This window comes from Pseudorasbora parva, chromosome 15, assembly GCF_024679245.1.
Source record: "Pseudorasbora parva isolate DD20220531a chromosome 15, ASM2467924v1, whole genome shotgun sequence".
NCBI classification, from domain to species: Eukaryota; Metazoa; Chordata; class Actinopteri; order Cypriniformes; family Gobionidae; genus Pseudorasbora; species Pseudorasbora parva.
The window spans coordinates 38792327-38810592 of NC_090186.1; the positions used below are offsets into that span (position 1 = coordinate 38792327).

At 37.4% G+C, this 18266-nt stretch overlaps 1 protein-coding gene across 5 annotated transcripts; it reads left to right on the forward strand.

The window, feature by feature from the left end:
* Nucleotides 1-400: 400 nt before the first annotated feature.
* Nucleotides 401-16779, forward strand: si:dkey-206f10.1 (adenylate cyclase type 8). 5 transcript variants are annotated; one of them, XM_067418021.1, is made up of 19 exons: nt 401-1103; nt 5834-6783; nt 6969-7118; nt 7209-7339; nt 7609-7720; nt 7838-7965; nt 8214-8372; nt 8769-8991; nt 9088-9273; nt 9579-9679; nt 9789-9993; nt 11454-11552; nt 11638-11810; nt 12675-12756; nt 13440-13598; nt 14654-14800; nt 14896-14988; nt 15089-15206; nt 15624-16779. In XM_067418021.1, the coding sequence occupies exons 1-19, from the start codon at nt 1016-1018 to the stop codon at nt 16049-16051; spliced, it is 3732 nt and encodes a 1243-aa protein (XP_067274122.1). In that variant the 5' UTR covers nt 401-1015; the 3' UTR covers nt 16052-16779. The 5 variants fall into 5 exon arrangements, with proteins under 5 accessions (XP_067274122.1, XP_067274123.1, XP_067274124.1 ...); XM_067418022.1 differs by having other exon boundaries at nt 8769-8958; XM_067418023.1 differs by lacking the exon at nt 401-1103 and adding an exon at nt 3780-5025.
* Nucleotides 16780-18266: the final 1487 nt, after the last annotated feature.

The following is an 18266-nucleotide window of genomic DNA, read 5'->3' on the forward strand; positions in this document are numbered from 1 at the left end:
ATTAATAATAATAATAATAATAATATAATGAGTTGTATTACAAAATACTATTCATAGACAAACATTTATTAGACAAACCAATTGAATCATGCATTAAAATGTCAGTTGCTGATTTATTTTTATTATTAATAACAGTAGTAATGTGAATTAAAATCAATAGCTGAACATGTCCTTATGAATTCATCAGGCATTGTGTCAGTTTTTTTCTTCTTCTTCTAATTACCAACTATATTATTGTGTGCGTCTCAATCAGCTCTAGTTCAGTAGTCAGGGCACTGATCGGGGAGTCAGCCCATTGACTTATGTCCTGATCAGTGCCCTGACTACTGAACCAAGGAGCTGATAGAGCACGCATTGTGAATTAAAATTAATAACTGAACACTTCCTGAATTATTAATTATGCATTGAAGTACCATTTTTTGGTTGCATGGTTTTGTTTGTTGACCTTTCTAAGAAATGGCTCTTTATGTTCCTGGAATCTAAGAGATACTCTCTTAAAGGGATAGTTCACGCAAAAAGGAAAATTATCTTATTATTTATTCACCTTCAAGACATCCTAGATATGAAATTGTTCACTCAGAGAGAGTTAGAAAATGTCCTGGGAAATCTATGCTTTATAATGGGAGCTCAAAATGTGAAGCCCAAAAACTGCATCCATCCATTATAAAAGTAATCCAAACAGCTCCAGGGGTATCCTTCTAGCACGAAACGATACGTTTTAGTAAGAAAATATCCATATTTTAAACGTTATACAGTAAAATATCTAGATCGCCTTAATTAAACGTATACAGAAAGTATTAACCCCTCTCGCAGTTCAAAATGCTTACAACGTCATCGTTGTCATATCTTTTTTTCGTAAAGCTAGATATTTTAGCCTGGACATTTTATAACTCTGATTGTATTTGTCTGAAAGAATAATGTCATATACACCCGGGATGGCTTGAGGGTCATTAAATCATGGGGTAATACAATTTTTGGGGGTAAACTATCCATTTAAATGTGCAGAAACTGATTTATGAGAAACACCACAACAAATCTGTCAATCAGCACTAGGGGGCGTATCTGCTCAAGATGGGGGAGGAGCAGGAGCCTGGGAAGTACCGGTAGGTATTAATGTTTAGTATTTAGTAATTTATTTGTAATAAACACTTTAGTGGGCTATTAAAATTTGTGTTTTGAATTATTATTATTTTTAAATACGATTGTGATGCCATATTGAGAACGTTGCAGTGTGTGTAAGAATTAGTCTGCTCTGCTTCTAAAGTTCACCTAGGCAGGTTTTTTAGTGTTCTTTTTTTTCTGTCGCTATTCAAGCTCTTTTATTGTAGATGACAGTGTAACAGCTTAATAAACCCTTTATTAAATGCTTCATTTATGTCCCGTAGACCGGCCCATTGCATTAATCATCATCAATAATGTCAAAAATGTGATGTGCAGTCAAAGGTTCCGTTTTGTATGCTTTGTTGTCCCAGATATGCATGATGTGCTTCGTGGAGTTTTGATATGTTTTATAGACTCAGTATTGTTTTGTATTTAAGTGTGGTGAATAACCAATTAAATTCAATATTCAAACGTAACATTAACATCATGACATTATGCTTCTGAAACAGATAATGGTTCTAAATTAATTTGTGTTTACACTGGCCAGGAGCCACTTTCTTTACAGCTGTTTTTAGAAGAGCTAATAGGGCCTTTACCTTAAGTCACCCTCACCCAACATAACCTCTCTGCTACTTTAGTATGTTATCTTCTTTCTACTGTATATCTATTGTATTCCAGTCCATAAATCAATATCTCTAATCTACCTCATCTTTGTGGCAGGCAAAAATTGACCCACTGTTGTTTGATAACTCATCGCTTATGACCTTTGCTTTTAAAAAGTCATTTTGATAAATGAAGCGGTTTTCAAGTGATTAAATATTCATTGTCATCAGTAAGGTGCACTTCTAGCCAACATTTTCTTGCAAAGGTTCCACCATTCGACGCAGGTGTGCTAACAAGGAAGCTAAAGACCACAGCTGAGCTTCTAGTGTCAGTCGCTAACTCACCTCTTGAGGCCCAGGGCAGGGAGTGAGCTTTTACCTGGCTGCACAGCTCTTTACTAGCTGGCCTCCGTTACACTAGTACGCCAAAACTCTCGTGGTTTGACCTCTTGTGCACAAGGTAACTGCTAAGTTTAGCACAGATGGGTTTTGGCCAGGATCAGAAATAGCATTTGTGAAGCGTTAGCTGGGTGCCTGGCAGCACGTAGGGCTTAGGATAGATCTGCTGCTGTTTAAGGAGGACTGGATTGAATCATGTGTGTATTAACTGATTAGTGAGCTGGGAATCCCATTAGAGCCAAGCTACCATTGCTAATGCTGATTAAGTCCCACTAGAGCCCACCATAGACCACAGTCCACAGTAAAATCTCATCCTCTACCAATAATTAAGCTGAAAACCACTCATCTTTTTTTTATACTTTTCATTTCCATTAATGTGATGCAGTTTTTTGTAGATAAAGACTATGGCTCTGTAGCTAACTGTATTAACTATGACAGTAGGCCTACATCCATGGTGACCAATGTGTCTACACGTGTTCCCATCTTACTCTGTCTGGTGTTTTCTCGTTTTCCTCATGTGAAATGTCATGGTGCTTGTTATGGCAAGCATACTTGCTTAGGTTTAGGTGTTTGTTGAAATCCCTATCCTATTTTTCTTTAAGATCAGACCATTTTCACCTAGTGGATGAACCACCCAAAACACTAGCCACCACCTAGCAACCCTAGCAAATACCCACAAATTGCTAATATCTTGGCAGCAAGTTTACCGCCGGCAAGTACCATTCCTTTGGAATGGCGCTTCTTTAGGAAATGTGTATTTGAGAAAGTCCACTTGTTTATTTCATAACTATGATTATGGACAAACTCGTATGGTTCACAAAACAATAGTACAATGGTACCTAGTTGTGGTTAGGGCTGTTTCGAATGCCATTTTTTGAGCTTCGAAGCTTAGGTGGCAATCAATATCGAATATTCGAAGCTTCGGTGGGTGGGGCTAAATATATAATAATAGTGTCGGTTTGCATTTGTATCATCTCTCACGACTTCACGTTTCACTCTTTGGCATCGTAAATGTGTTGCGGCAGACCCAGTGGAGTGCAGTGTTGCATTTTGTGCAATATGATCAGGTGGCACACATTCTTTAAATATTAATAAACATTTAATAATCTTTTAAATAGAACAGTTTCCGGTATGCATTACATGCATGGGGAGGTTTATGCTCCGAAAACGGACAGTGCACAAGTGATACAAAACACAAAGTCTGTTGAGAGCAAGAACTTTATAAGGTATTAATAACGAACCTTTCTTTAAAACAAATGCATCCCAAAACAGAAATTAAATTAGTAACACACAGTGATTTCAACAAACTGTAATAAATAAAGAACACGGTAGCATGCTTATAAACAGTTGAATAAGAATAAATGAATTGTTTTTAAAATGACACAAAATGTAAAATCTATTACAATTAGTTTTATTCTATATAAGGGATTTATTTTGTCTTATTCTGACTTTTTGTTAATTTAAATCTTTAAAATGTGCAATGCTTTTATTGAAAACATGTTGCGGTGTTATTTTTTATTTATTATTATTATTTCAAGCATGAGTGAGAATGAGTCCGCTACGGAAGTCACGTGTTGAAAAAAACAAAAACGAATATTCGAATCTCAAAACTGAAAATCGAATGCCACCTCACCGAACGAATATTCGAATATTCGATTATTCTAGTACAGCCCTAGTTGTGGTATTGTGCAACTACCAACAAGTCTTAGAATAGAATATATGCTGTCTTTCACATCACATAAATGATCAATAGGTAAGTATGTGGTCGTGAACAGGATTCTTTTTTTTCTGTTCTGACCGTCTAATTTGGACTCAGTTTTGACTCGGACTCGAACCTCTGTGGACTTAGACTCAAATCACTTTGGACTGTCTTGACTCTGTCTTGACTAGTCCTTTTCTTAAACTCGACAAAGACCTAATGTATGCTCCACATGGTGTTCTATGTATGTGTCAAGAATCAGCAATTGATACTATTACTGTATTCTGGTACAACAACAGTAAGTGTGTAAGGGGTTGTGCTAGTTGAGTCACTATCATTTCGTTTAGTTTGCATTATTTAGTATTTCCTGATTTTGCCTTGTGGGATCACCAAGACTTTATTTTCATCAGGTCACTGTCTGAAATCTTGTGCATAGTGCACAATTAGTAAATTCTGTCTCAAGCACTTTATCCAGCTTATAGCCAACATTAACTGATCCTACTGACCTGCTTAGCTCAGTTCAGCCAATCAGATACTTTCTTTTGATATATTTTACTCCTCTGCCCTGCCTCTATTTCATCTATATTATTTTTATATTAGTCAAGTCACCTTCAACTTCATATAGCGCTTTTTACAATAGCGATTGTTTCAAAGCTTTACAGTGATAACAGTAAATTAATTATATTTATGTAGTGCCCGATTTGGATGTGCCATTTTTACACTGCACTTATTTAGTATTGTTTGCATTTAAATTGCTTACCCTTTTATAATAACAACAACATATATTTCATAAGAGATCTATTGACAGAATTCACCTAGTAGTGTTAAGGTACTGACCTTTGACCCTGAAGGACTCTTGTCAGTTTAGGTTTTTTCTACCGTGGATCATGTGACGTCAGTGATGATAGATGCTTTGATTAGCCAGGGCATGAGTGCTGAGTAAGTAATCCTATTTGGGAAACTTGAGCTTCCGTCTCGCTTACGGCGTGGCAATCTGTTGATCGCTTCTCAGCTAAATGAATTGGTAAAACATGTTTTTTTTTCATCTGATATATAAAGATGTGTATGTCTTTCTTTACCTGCATTTTGACAAGAATGCTGTGCATAACAACAATATGTAGGATGAATAAAATCAAAGGAAAGATTCTTTGATAGAGATGAACAGGTGGATTTTTCAAAGAGCAGCAAAATGTACAAAGGATTTGGAAGTTTATTGACTCGCAGGTAAGCAAATTAATCTTTATTTTCAATGCGTTACATTGCTTCATGATTTTGATGTATAAATAATCTGTTTTGTAATAGTAATGTATAGTAAAAAAGAATGTATTTTACAGGAAAAATGTGTAGGCTATAATATTTTCCTTTCAGTTTATTAGTGTAAAAATAAGGTACAAAGACAAAAAGGGACATTTTTGTACCGTGTTTACCCCTAAATGGTAAATAATGGTACCTTAAAGGTACATATTTAAAGTGTACATATTAGTACCCTTTAGAAAACAAATCTATTAGTTTAGTTACTAAAAAAGTAGTAAGTTTTGTACCTTAGGGTCCTGCCCCAGTGACAGCTTTGTACATTTTTTTATGAGAGTGTAGCATTTTATACCAGCATTTTGCTTTTAATTTATTATTTAGTTTTAAGATATCTTGCATTGACCACTTCTGTTTACACTTGAAATCTGTAAACTGATCTATTCTTTTTAAGTAAGAGCTGGTTTAAGTTGGTATCACAGGTGTGGGATGGGTTGTGTATGGCCACACACACAGAAAGGGATTGTTTATAGCTCCTAACAGTATTATGGAGCTCAGTGCTAAATCTAGCAGCCTCTTTTATAGCATAGGGTGATATCACAGGTCCAGGTGAAACGCTCAGTCTGATGTGTCAACAATGCAGTAAAATGTTGTAACTTACACCTGTAGACTAATGCAGCTAGCAACAAGAATTCTAATTTAAAGAGACATTTTTGCTTTGTATTACAATACTCGAAAATAAAAATGAAGTGCTGAATTTCCTTTTGTTTTATTTTTATGTAAGGGCGATTCGGCGAGTCCCTATCTCATGGTCAATGGTGGCAAGATAAACCTGTGGCTGTCATGGTAACATTCAGTGACACGACTGACATCCACAAGATGCAGCCACCATCCTTTATACCCACTCCAATGTCACCAGGTGTGCGGCGCAAACAACTGCTGTGGCAGAACGCTGTGAAACACATCATCTGCCAAAGGGGGCTGCGGCAGCAGTTCGGCGTGGAGCCAGCCCAGAAGATTCATGTCACTGATGCCTATATTGAGGAAATCAACCAACAAATACGCAGCAAAGCATCACGAGGTATGACTAAACGCCGTTCCTCGGTGGCCAGAGTTCATCCATCCTTTTTCGGGGATCGCGCCAGTTCATCTAGTACACAGACTAGAGCATCTGCGGACTACGTCAGTGATGCTGACTTTTTTGTGCACTGGGGCCACGTCATCCATGGGGTGTATGTGCCAACATTAAGACACATCTTCAAATCCAAAGATCTCGAAAAACTCTACCAGCGCCATTCTTCACACACTAAAAGAACATCATTAGTTGTCACGAACATTATTGATGTAGCTGCCAAACTGCACCTGCTTTTGCTCTACCTTGGCCTGGCACCACACAGTTCGGACATACTGCTGGGCTGGTTTACAGGCTTCTTTATGGCCTGTGCAACTGCGCTGTGTATTTTGGTACTCACCTGTAAACGCTCTCATTCCCCAAGATGGTTGCATTACGCTGGTATGGCTAGCTGGCTGTCACAGACTGCTCAGATATTGGGTGGGCTGGGATACGGATTGGAAAGAGACCAATCCTGGTATGTTCTGTTCACCCTGTTTGCCACATACACGCTGCTACCACTATCGCTGCTTTGGGCTATCGGAGCTGGCACTCTCACATCCATACTGCACCTCATTGCGGAAACCATACGTCACCTCAGTGAAGCAGGACTGCTAAGAAAGGTAGAGATAGATCATGGATGGATGGATGATAGATATATGGATAGGTCAATGACCTGTGGCTATGTTGATGGATGTATGAGTTCCTTGTTTAACCAAACAAATTAATCTAGCTCTAGTTCTCCCAGATACAATAATTTCCTTTCCTTTCTAAGAGATCGGTTCTCAATGGGCCTCTTTGTCTTTAGATTCTCGCCAAGGCTTTACTGTACACATGCATGAACGTGGCAGGTCTGTTCATTCATTACCTGACCGACCGGTCCCAGAGACAAGCCTTTCTTGAGACACGGCGCTGCATCGAAGGCCGCATGAAACTAGAAACGGAAAACCAGAGACAGGCAAGAGGAATTAAAGTTTGTTTGTTTTGCTGAGATTCCAGTATCCCTTTCCCAGTAATGTTAACATATCAGCTTTTGTTCCTGCCTCAGGAGCGTTTGGTGCTGTCAATCCTACCCCGTTTTGTTGCCTTGGAGATGATTGCTGATATGACTTCAATGGATGATGACCTTGATCCACAGGAATTTCACAAAATATATATCCATCAATACAAAGATGTCAGGTAGCCTCTAACAGGACATGTTTCAGCAATAATTTATACAGCAAGGATAAATAACCTAAATACAATGTCTGTGTTGTCATGAACACCCTAATGCCACTGAAAATGTAACGTGCAGTTTGGGCCTCATGGAAAGATGCAATTTATGACTGATTTGCTAATTAGTTATAGTAACCCTTAATATTAAATAAAATATAATACATTTTATACATAATTTCTCACTGTCACTATTTCATCTTTATCATACCTCACTCATTATCTTTCCTTCACAGTATCCTCTTTGCTGATATAAAGGGATTCACGCTATTATCCATGAACATGTCTGCTCAGGAGTTAGTACGCTTACTCAATGAGCTTTTTGGACGTTTCGACCGGCTAGCCGAGGTAAGTTTTCCGATTTATATCATTTTAGAGCTTCCAATAGTGTCTTAATTCTTAATCTCTGACAAAAAACTCATCTAAGATGTGTTCAGCTGATATTTCCAATGTGTGTCATTTTAGGAATATGACTGCTTGAGAATAAAAATCTTAGGGGACTGTTACTACTGTGTGTCTGGAGTACCAGAGCCTCAGCGGGCACATGCTCGTTGCTGTGTTGAGATGGGACTAGCTATGATCAGCACTATACGGTACAACACACTGCCATATATAACCAATAAGTTCACAGTTTCTGTAGTTAGAAATATTGTGTGCTTAGACGATTGAAGTGCATGCCATGAACAACTGTAGCACTGGATAAGTTGACCATCATTTTGGTTGCCTAATTCTGTAAAGCTGAATCAGTGGCTGGCTCCACATATATTTGTGACTTATTGGTGTACTCTCTTTCTGAGCTTATTTGTACAGGCATCAATGATTTATGTGTGTATATTCTTAGATCTATAAGGACACAACTGAACTTTGACATGGATATGCGTATTGGGATTCACTCTGGCTCTGTTCTTTGTGGAGTTCTTGGTCTACAAAAATGGCAGTTTGATGTGTGGTCCTGGGATGTAGGCATTGCCAACATGCTTGAAGCAGGGGGAATCCCTGGGTGAGTTACCAAAACTTTATATAGGGGGTAGACCTCATATAGACATATTTTAAAGGTGCCCTAGAATGAAAAATTGAATTAACCTTGCCATAGTGAAATAATAAGAGTTCAGTACATGGACATCACATACTGTGAGTCTCAAACACCATTGCCTCCTACTTCTTATGTAAATCTGGACATTTTTTGCCCTAAAATAAGCCAAATACCCTATGTAGATATCAGAGAACAATTTAAAATATTGTTTCAAATCATTCTAGGGCACCTTTAATGTTACATTACCCCAAGTCTTTGCTCCAAAACTTTAAACAGAATAGTTACCAATGTTTGAACAGATTCACGTTGGTGTTACAAGGAACTGCTTATGTGTGTAACACTCACTTCTGACTTTTTCAACAGACGCATTCACATTTCACGCGCTACTCTGGACTGCTTGGATGGGAACTACCAAACAGAGGACGGGCGTGGATATGAACGCAATGAGTTCCTACGAAAACACAAAATTGACACTTTCCTTATCTGCCATAAGGAAGAGGACCTAGATGAAATTAAAGCAGATCATCCAAAAAACCGTCCCTGGAACAAAGAGGTTCCATTTAGCAACATCATTGATATTAACTGCGTATGGCTCTCTATTAGTAGAAGAAAGAAAAACACTAAAGATGATTTCCAATTCTTGTATAATATATAATTTCTCTGGTGAACTTTTACCTTGCAGATATTGGCCTCCTTCTCCGGTGGCTCTTACATGCAACTTCCTACATCCTCAGTTTGCAGATCCAAGTCCAAAGAGATCAACAAACGAATAGAGCATGCAGTCGATCTCCGCAGCAGTGAGCGCATGCGTCAGGAGCACATCACTTCAGCCACATTGGTTTTTAAGGATACACACATTGAGGACAAGGTACAAGTGATGTGTGATTAAAAAAATATATTGTCTTGGACTCGAGTCTTGTCATGGACTTAGGAGCGTAAGGACTTGACTCAGACTTTACTTTGTCTCTGTCTTGACTTACTTAAATGAGCTGGGCTACACTACAACACTGGTTTGGATAGTCTCTAGATCATAAAAATCGTTTAACAATCAAATTGATCACAAAACATGAAGTTACTGAAATGTGTATGTCCAAAGATTTGTTTTCTTTCTAAACCTAAGGTACCTTTTGAAGAAGAAAATTTCTGACTTTTATATTTTGCTCCTTGGTACAGTTCTCACAGGTGAGGGATGAGATGTTTAAGACTAATTTAGTATGCTCCTTCATCATGTTTCTTCTCCTCATGGCTGTCCAAGCCATCATCCCTGTACCCAGGTAGAGTCTAGTCAACCTGAAAAATTATATTTCTGTCACTTTTACATAGAGTTATGTTAAACTTCACCTCAATTTTCCACTGTCTTCATCTTATCTGCCTTATCTGTAGGTTGTATCACTGGACAGCATTACAGTTTTGTCTGTTCTTGCTGGGATATCTATTATTGCTTGTGATGGCCCTGGCTGAAGAGTTCAAACATTGTCCAAGTATCCTTCAGCAGCTCTGCTGCTGGATCCATGAAAACAACAGTATGCGGAACATTCTCACCTTCACAGCTATAGCCATCCATTTTGGCATGGACCTCTTTGACATGGTAAGACTTGCATGAATTAATTTTTGGTGCAATTTAAAATAATAATAATTTTGAATTCTGCAGTTGGTTATGATGGCATTTTAGATGGTAAATGTCATAAATTTGCCCCTAGAGAAATATCCAAACTTAACCAGAGGTGGACAAAGTACACAACTCTATTACTTGAGTAAAAGTAAAAGTACTACTGGTCAAATATTACTCCGTTACAAGTGAAAGTTGTAAAAACATATTTTTACTCAAGTAAAAGTACAGAAGAATTTGTTTTCAAAAGTACTTAAGTATAAAAGTAAATTTCCTTTTTTATGCCAATGCATTATTTTATTATAGTTGTATAAATGCACACTGTCATCATGGTTTAAGCCATTCAGTGATGCTCCATCTGACATACTACCATACGACTAACTTAAACTCATTTAAATACTTGTATATAAGTTACAAAGCTCTTAATAAAGCTGCTGTCACTTTAAGGCCGAATGCACAGATCCAATACATTGATACACATCTGATATTCTCCCAACTTTACCATTCTCTTTCTACCAGACGTTTAAATTTTTAATATTTTATAAGACATACACCAAAGGTGTGCCAACTATACTAATCTTGATTTTTTTTTAAACTGAAGCATACTTTCAAAGTATGGCTAAACTGAAGCATACTTTCAAAGTATGGCTATGGGTGCACACACTTGTGCCTAAGAACAGTCTTCTTCCATTTTGCTATGAACTGATCAGTGTTCAAAAAAAGTTGGGGAAATTATATGACTATAAGAGAGATTACTGATAGACTGTCTGCAACAACAACAACAACAAAAACTTTTAAAGAAGGAAAAAATCATCCACCGACTTTCAGAGCTGCAACAGAAACGACTTTCGACCTTGATAGAAATGTAGTGGAGTAAAAGTCATAAGTTTCCAGGAAAAATAATACTCCAGTAAAGTACAGATACTCAAAAAGTGTACTTAAGTACAGCACTCAAGTAAATGTACTTAGTTACTGCCCACCTCTGAACTTAACATAATATTTTTTGGATGTTGTGGCATAGTGAGTAAAGATCAGGGCTGGTAACTGATGGTTGGCTGATTCATTGGGTCCTCGTCCAAGGTTTTGAGGTGGTAAACATTGTTCTGTGAAATTCTTGTGGGGATTTGCATGTGCTACTACCAAGTTTATGGTTAGAGATAGGATTACTGTGGGATTTTAAATAAAATATGTATGAATGTCAAATGTGGATCTCACAAGATGTTTTGGAGAGGGGTATCTAGACACAATCCTTGAACAAGACACTTAACCCTGTTCAACTTGTATTTTGTTAAGATGCTTGGGATAAATGTGTGCTAAATGGTGACTTACCAGGTCAAACTAGTGTCTCATAGTGTTCCACCTTATGTTTTAATTGTTGGAGGCTTTACAGTGTCAATTATGGTCCATTCATTGTAATGTTTCATCCTGTGCGAATCCAGATATGGTGTAATTCTACTGAGACAAGAGAAATAAACACCAGTGAAACAGATGAATATCAGACCGGCCAGAAGTCACTTACTGCCTGCACCTATCCAGAGGTGTGACTCCTAAATAAACTGCCCTGTTGTGAAGACTCCCCCTACCTGTTATTATACTTCATGCCTATTATATTTATATATACAGTTCTTCATTCTGAGTGGGGTGGTTTCTATGGTGACCTGTGCTGTGTTCCTGAGACTGAGCTCTCTCTTGAAGTTGACTATTCTGTTGTTGGTGGTGGCCATCTATACTTACTTCATTGAAGTGTCCTTCCACATGCTATATGCACATCAACCAGAGCAGAAACAGTTAAGTAGGTGAGTGTTTATGATAAATCTCTAACATACTATTTAAAGGCCCACTGAAGTGATTTGAAATGCGCTGCATTATTCAATGTGTTGACGTAATTTCCCCTGAAACAGCTTCAGCTGTTAGCAGCTCCTCCCCTTTTTTGAAACAGCCAATAGCGTTTCGTTAATATACAGTTTGACTAGAGCGCAAAAGCGGACCTTTCTGTTTGGTAAAGCCAGTTTCCTCTAACACTGTTTACCATCATAATCTTCTCCATATCACTTTGAAATGCAGCATTCTGTGCAGAATTAAAATGGGTCGATATGTTTGTTGTCTGCGCCGAATCGCGCATATGATCCGCGCTGCGCTCTCGTGTCTGTAGTCTAAATTTAGACCAGAGCCGTTGGGGTGTGTGCGCTGCTGCGGTGTGTGAAACTCACGTGAAAACAGACTTTATTCGCCTCAAATGAAAGCATATTTACACTGAATCGTTTTCTATCACATATATAGTGCACTAAGTGCCTTAACCATGTAGAAATTAGTAAATGTGTGAATAACTGACGGATTTCAGCTGCAGCGTAGGGGGCGGGCTTTAGATTCTAGAGAGAATTTTGATTGGACAGAAGATTTGACGAGAAAGTGAAGTCTGCAATGATGTCACCAAAATCTGAGATTCGTTTTAACAGAAGTGAGAGACTGTAAAATTTGAATGCTTATATCTCCTAAATGCAAATTTTGTCATAGTTTTGCAACATACTAGCTTATTCATAACTTTAAGGCTAACACAGTCATACTAAAAGCTAAAAAACTTAAATTTTGATTTCAGTGGACCTTTAAAAATGAACTACTTTCATATACTTAACATTTATTTGCATTTTTATAATTACAAGGTCCCACTACCTCAGAAGAAAGGGAATTTCAATTCTGTTGATGGCAATGTTCGTCATAGCTGTGTTCTACAATGGACGACGGGTATGATATTTTCAGGGGTCCCCCCCCCACTCCCCCAAGTTTTAGCAGGGTTGCCCACTGTCACGCATTTGGAGTGAGACTTTTAGGCTTTTAGGCTCTGTCTCACACTCTCACACTGCCCAAGTATATCTCAGGGCAAATTTAAAAAGCCAACATGCTGCTGCGTGCATTGTGAAATGTAGTATTTGTGCACAAAAAGCAGATTTACACGTCTAAGATAACTATTATTGATTTGAGTAATTAATTTTAACCTTTGATAATAATAGCAGCTGACAGGGCTCCCTGTATGTTTACAGCATTAGTTGAGAGAGTTTTTTCCTTGATAAAAATACATATAGCTACTGTACCTGATGTACTGTACCTGATCCAAATAAATAGATACTGAACCAAGATCAGTATCGTATCGTGAGCTTATGAATTGAAATCGTGAAATATGTTTCAAGCACTGATAAAAACAGCAGGCTAAGAGTTATTGTAAGGTTCTGCGCATCACATAATTCTCACTCCAAGCTAAACTCAACAGTTGGCAACCCTGGTTTCAGTATTCCATTTTGAAAACATATTGCCCTGAAGCATTATATTATACTACATTATACAGCATGTAGTCATCTGGTAGGAAATGCGAAAAATGTCATACGTATCTGGGATCTTTCCTCATTCTGCACCTTTTCATTCTGGTTCAGTGGGAGGCCACAACACGGCTGGATTTCCTGTGGCGTTTGCAAGCTCAGCAGGAAGTGCAGGAGATGAGAGACCTAAGGGAACACAACGAGTGTCTACTGCATAACATCCTGCCTGCACATGTTGCTCGTCACTTCCTAGAGAGGAACAGAAATGACCAGGTACATCAGTCATATATAAGCAACTATCAGTGATGATATTAATTATGAGCTAATAATAAACTTGAAGAAAATGTAAGTGGTGCTTGCCTGTGAAGAATTTGCTCCCATGATGCTAGGGTGATCTTATCATCTGCTGGGTGAAAGCAGTAATAGCTTAAAGGCAAACTGAAGGCGCAGCATTATGATGTAATTTTCACTCAAACAGGAAGCCAGGGGGAACATATCGAACAGCTTTTGTCATTTCATGGGGACTTTAAAGGTGCAGTAAGCGATTAAAATTTTTGTTGAAAGTGGATTGGACTGAGCACCACAACACACTTGTAGCCAATCAGCAGCAGAGGACGTATACAGTCATGATGGGGAGGAGAGTGAGCAAGACGGATATTTGAAGAAAGAGGATGAAATTGATGTCATTAATGACTCACCCTAATGTCGTTCCACACCCGTAAGACCTCCGTTCATCTTCGGAACACAGTTTAAGATATTTAAATTTAGTCCAAGAGCTTTCTGTTCCTCCATTGAATGTATGCACGGTATACTGTCCTTTTCCAAAAAGGTAATAAAAACATCCTCAAATAGGCCTGCTGGTGACCAACTCTTGCTTGTATATACTCTTTGGGTTGATTTGAAATGTCTACAATATGCTCAACAACGACTCTTAAAAAAAATTGCATACTGTAACTTTAAATATGAAATATCACGCCTCAACAACCCGCACAGTGTGAGGCATCATTAACGTCGATCCCTAATCCGATCCACTGTATTTTTTATGTAAGGGCCATTTGTAACTTCCTGTGCGAGGCTTCTGGTGTCACCCGCTTTCAGTTATTTTACAAAAACAATCCGCAACAATATTGCAAACTGGTATTTGGGTTCATATTATTTTAATAGTTCATAATCATAAACACACTGGTTTGTAGTGCAAATAGTCATAATTCCCTATAGCAGTTAATTTATAAGAAGTCTCGCACATTCACAGAAAATAAGGTGGATAAGCAATGGTAGTACAGAAACCAAATAAAAGTCCAATCCTCTTGTTGTCTTTGTCCTCTCAGGAGCTGTACTCTCAGTCTTATGATGACGTGGGGGTGATGTTTGCCTCCATTGCTGGCTTTAATGACTACTATGAGCAGAAGGAGATCAATCATGAGGGAGTTGAGTGTCTCAGACTGCTCAATGAGATCATTGCAGACTTTGATGAGGTAGGACTTTGATGAAAGGCTGTTCTTTTTTGCTGATGTTTTTATCTATTATCTGATACACAAGCCCTCATTGTTTTTGTTTCGGTCTGAAAAAGTTGTTGGAGGAGTCATATTTTTTGGACATTGAGAAAATCAAAACCATTGGCAGTTGTTACATGGCAGCATCTGGTTTATCACCAAATAAACAGGTAAACCAGGCTACTTCATTTGATTAGCCTACTTATTTATATACATTTGGAATTTCCAACCGTCTTTGCACCATAATTGTTCTGTGCTTCATCCTGACAGTCTTGTGTTGTAAATGACTTGCATCATCTCAGTGAGTTGGTTCTGTTCGCTCTGGCTATGCAAGAGACCCTGAGAGAGATCAACAAACATTCCTCAAACAATTTCCAGCTGCGCGTCGGTAATGGCTAGCAGAATAGACCTCATTTAAAGTAGATGCTATATCTAAGCTGATGCAAAGGAGGCTGTAAGGGATATAATAGCTATTTTGTACTGTTGTTATGTATCTGGGTGTCAATCGCAAAATAAAAACATGGGTAGTATATAATATATTAAAGTAAGTTGTGAGTCTCTCACAGCCTTGTTTTGGTTCATGTCACATTTAGGAAATAATTAGAGCTAAATTCGGTCATAATTAGCATTGAATGTCTTCAGAAGGCTTGCCTTTTTTGGATCTTGACAGACACTGGCCACTGTTTGATTTCCTTGTAAAAATAATAATTTAAAAATCTGTCCCTTTAAATATGCCATCTACTCTGACTATGATTACCTATGATTGATAACAATGATATATGAGTAACTTCAATATACCCTCTAGGAATTGCCCACGGCCCTGTTGTTGCTGGAGTCATCGGTGCCACCAAACCCCAGTATGATATCTGGGGCATGACAGTGAATTTGGCAAGTCGAATGGACAGCACTGGAGTAAGTGGAAGGATTCAGGTACCCGAGGCCACACGTAATATTCTAGCAGACTGGGGCTTTGTGCTAGAGTTACGTGGTGAGATATACATCAAGGGCGTCAGTGAAAGAAAGGGACGTGTCCGAACGTATTTCATCAGCACCAAAAGGCGTCAGATGGCAAGCAACGGTATTGCAGACAGAGGAAGGAATGGACGCAGTGGGAGGACCACCCTTGCCGCTGTGGTCTTTGGCCTTGTACAGGCCATTCACAGAGAGAAACAGAGAGGTACCAATGGAGGTTTCACTCTGCCAAACAGCAAATTTAGCCACTTAAAATTATGATGTGAAACATCAAACCTGGATTCACTGTAACTTGAATAAAAAACTCAGTTGAGAACACTGCCTTCATCTTCGAAAGAATACCTCAAATATCATTAAAAATCTCCTTCATATGGACTTGTCAGAGCACAAGTAGAATAATGACATTTTTCAAAATATATTTTCATAAATTTCACTTGGGACTTCTTATAAAAAAATCTAATGAGGTATATATTATTTTACCTTGTTACAGTAAATGTGAATGTTCAGATGTTAATGTAAAAAGGCAGTTTACAGATTTTTTCCTCATTCCTGCCATGACAGCATAAAATACCTCATATGTAGACATTGTGCACATACTGTCATTTCTTTGTAAGTTTCATGATGTCTACAATTCTTTTGTACCTCACAAGAATAATGAAGATTAAAAAATGTCAAATATTTTTATAGTCAAGAAGGTTTTTTTAAGGTTAAAATATAGTTAATAGTATTTTTTGCGTTTACGTCAGATATTTGTTTCTGATTTTGAGATGTTATATATGTTGTAAATGCCATTTAAAATGTAAAAATATGTGTAACAGCCATTTTATATTGCCTTGTAATTGAACAGTAGTTAGTAATGTGTGCTAAAGGAGATATTTACATAAAACACCTTTATTTACCAGGAAATACTTTCATTTAATTAATGTTAAATGCTCAGGGCATCTTATTTATAATACTTAGAGTTAGTTCACCCAAAAAAAAAAAAAAAAAAAAAATAGCCTATGATTACTCAGCCTCAAGTATATGACATTCTTCTTCCAGGCGAATAAAATCAGTTATATGAAATGTCCTGGCTAATTCAAGCTTTATAATGGCAGTAATTGTTGCTCTGTTTTTGAAGTCCATAAAAATGCATCTGCCTGTCAAAAAACTGCTCCATACGGCTCCATGGGGGTTAATAAATGCCTTGTGAAGAGAATCGATGCATTTGTGTAAGAAAAATATCCATATTTAAAACTTTATAAAGTAAAGTTTCGGCCGATTGCCATATTCAATTTACGGAAAAAGTGTTTCAAAATGCTAATATGCTCGTCAGACGTAAGTATTTTGAGCTGCGAGAAGGCACTTTCAACACTTTTCCATGAAAGGGGTTTGGCTGGATAATTTTTAAATATGGATATTTTCCATTTTTCCCGGAGCCGTGTAGAGCAGTTATTTGACAGGCAGATGCATTTTTATGGACATAAAAACAGCAACAATTTCAGCTGTAATGAGGTTTGGATTGGCCAGAACTTTTTTAATATAATAAATTTATTTGTCTGAAAGAGGAATGTCATATACATCTATAGGTGGCTGGAGGGTGAGTAAATCATGGGCTACTTTTCAGTTTTGGGTGAACTAACCCTTTAACATCCACACATGGTCACCACAAACTGATTTTGTAGCTGAATTTGTAAATAAAAAATGTTTTGTGTGTGTGTAATATTCCACTGAAACATTTTTACCATGATAACACCATGCTATTCTTTCTTCTAGCACTGCACATTCAATTACATGAATTTGCTTAATGGAACAATTTGCATGGGCGTATATGTATGGATGAAAATAAAAAATAAATTAATGTATTTACCTTTTTTCTATTCTCTTCTTTATGATGAAAACCCAGGCTCAGTTCCCAGATACCAAAGTTGGCATATCCCTTATAAAACAACTTTACCATGATAACTAGTTCGCTCCAAAATACTAGTTATTGACCACAGTTATTTTGTGAAATGTAAAATTCAAACAGAAAGATCTTTTTGTTCTTACCATCATTTCAGTTCTTACCCATTTCAGTTCAAGTTTTTTTTAAAGTGGATAGCAGATATAATTACCATTATATTTTAGTAGTGATGGACACTTTGCTAATAATTTATTTCGAACCAGAAGTGTTCGTAGTTATATAGGCCTATTATATATATATATATATATACTATTAGAATTTCCACCCTGTTTGATCTATAGACAAAAACAAACAAACAAAAATGGTAGGAGTAACAAATGAAGCTGACTTCAGTTTGGACAGTTGAATTCCAGTGGGAAAACAAATTATGTAATGTAATTTCCTGAAAATGGTCTCAAAGGAATTGTGGTCTTTTTTGGAAGGTGAGAAAATACATACCTACATGACTTCAGGGACATGGTAAATTAAGACAATTTTAATAATAATAATAATAAAATAACTATAGCTTCACATGATGTATATGTATGATTACAG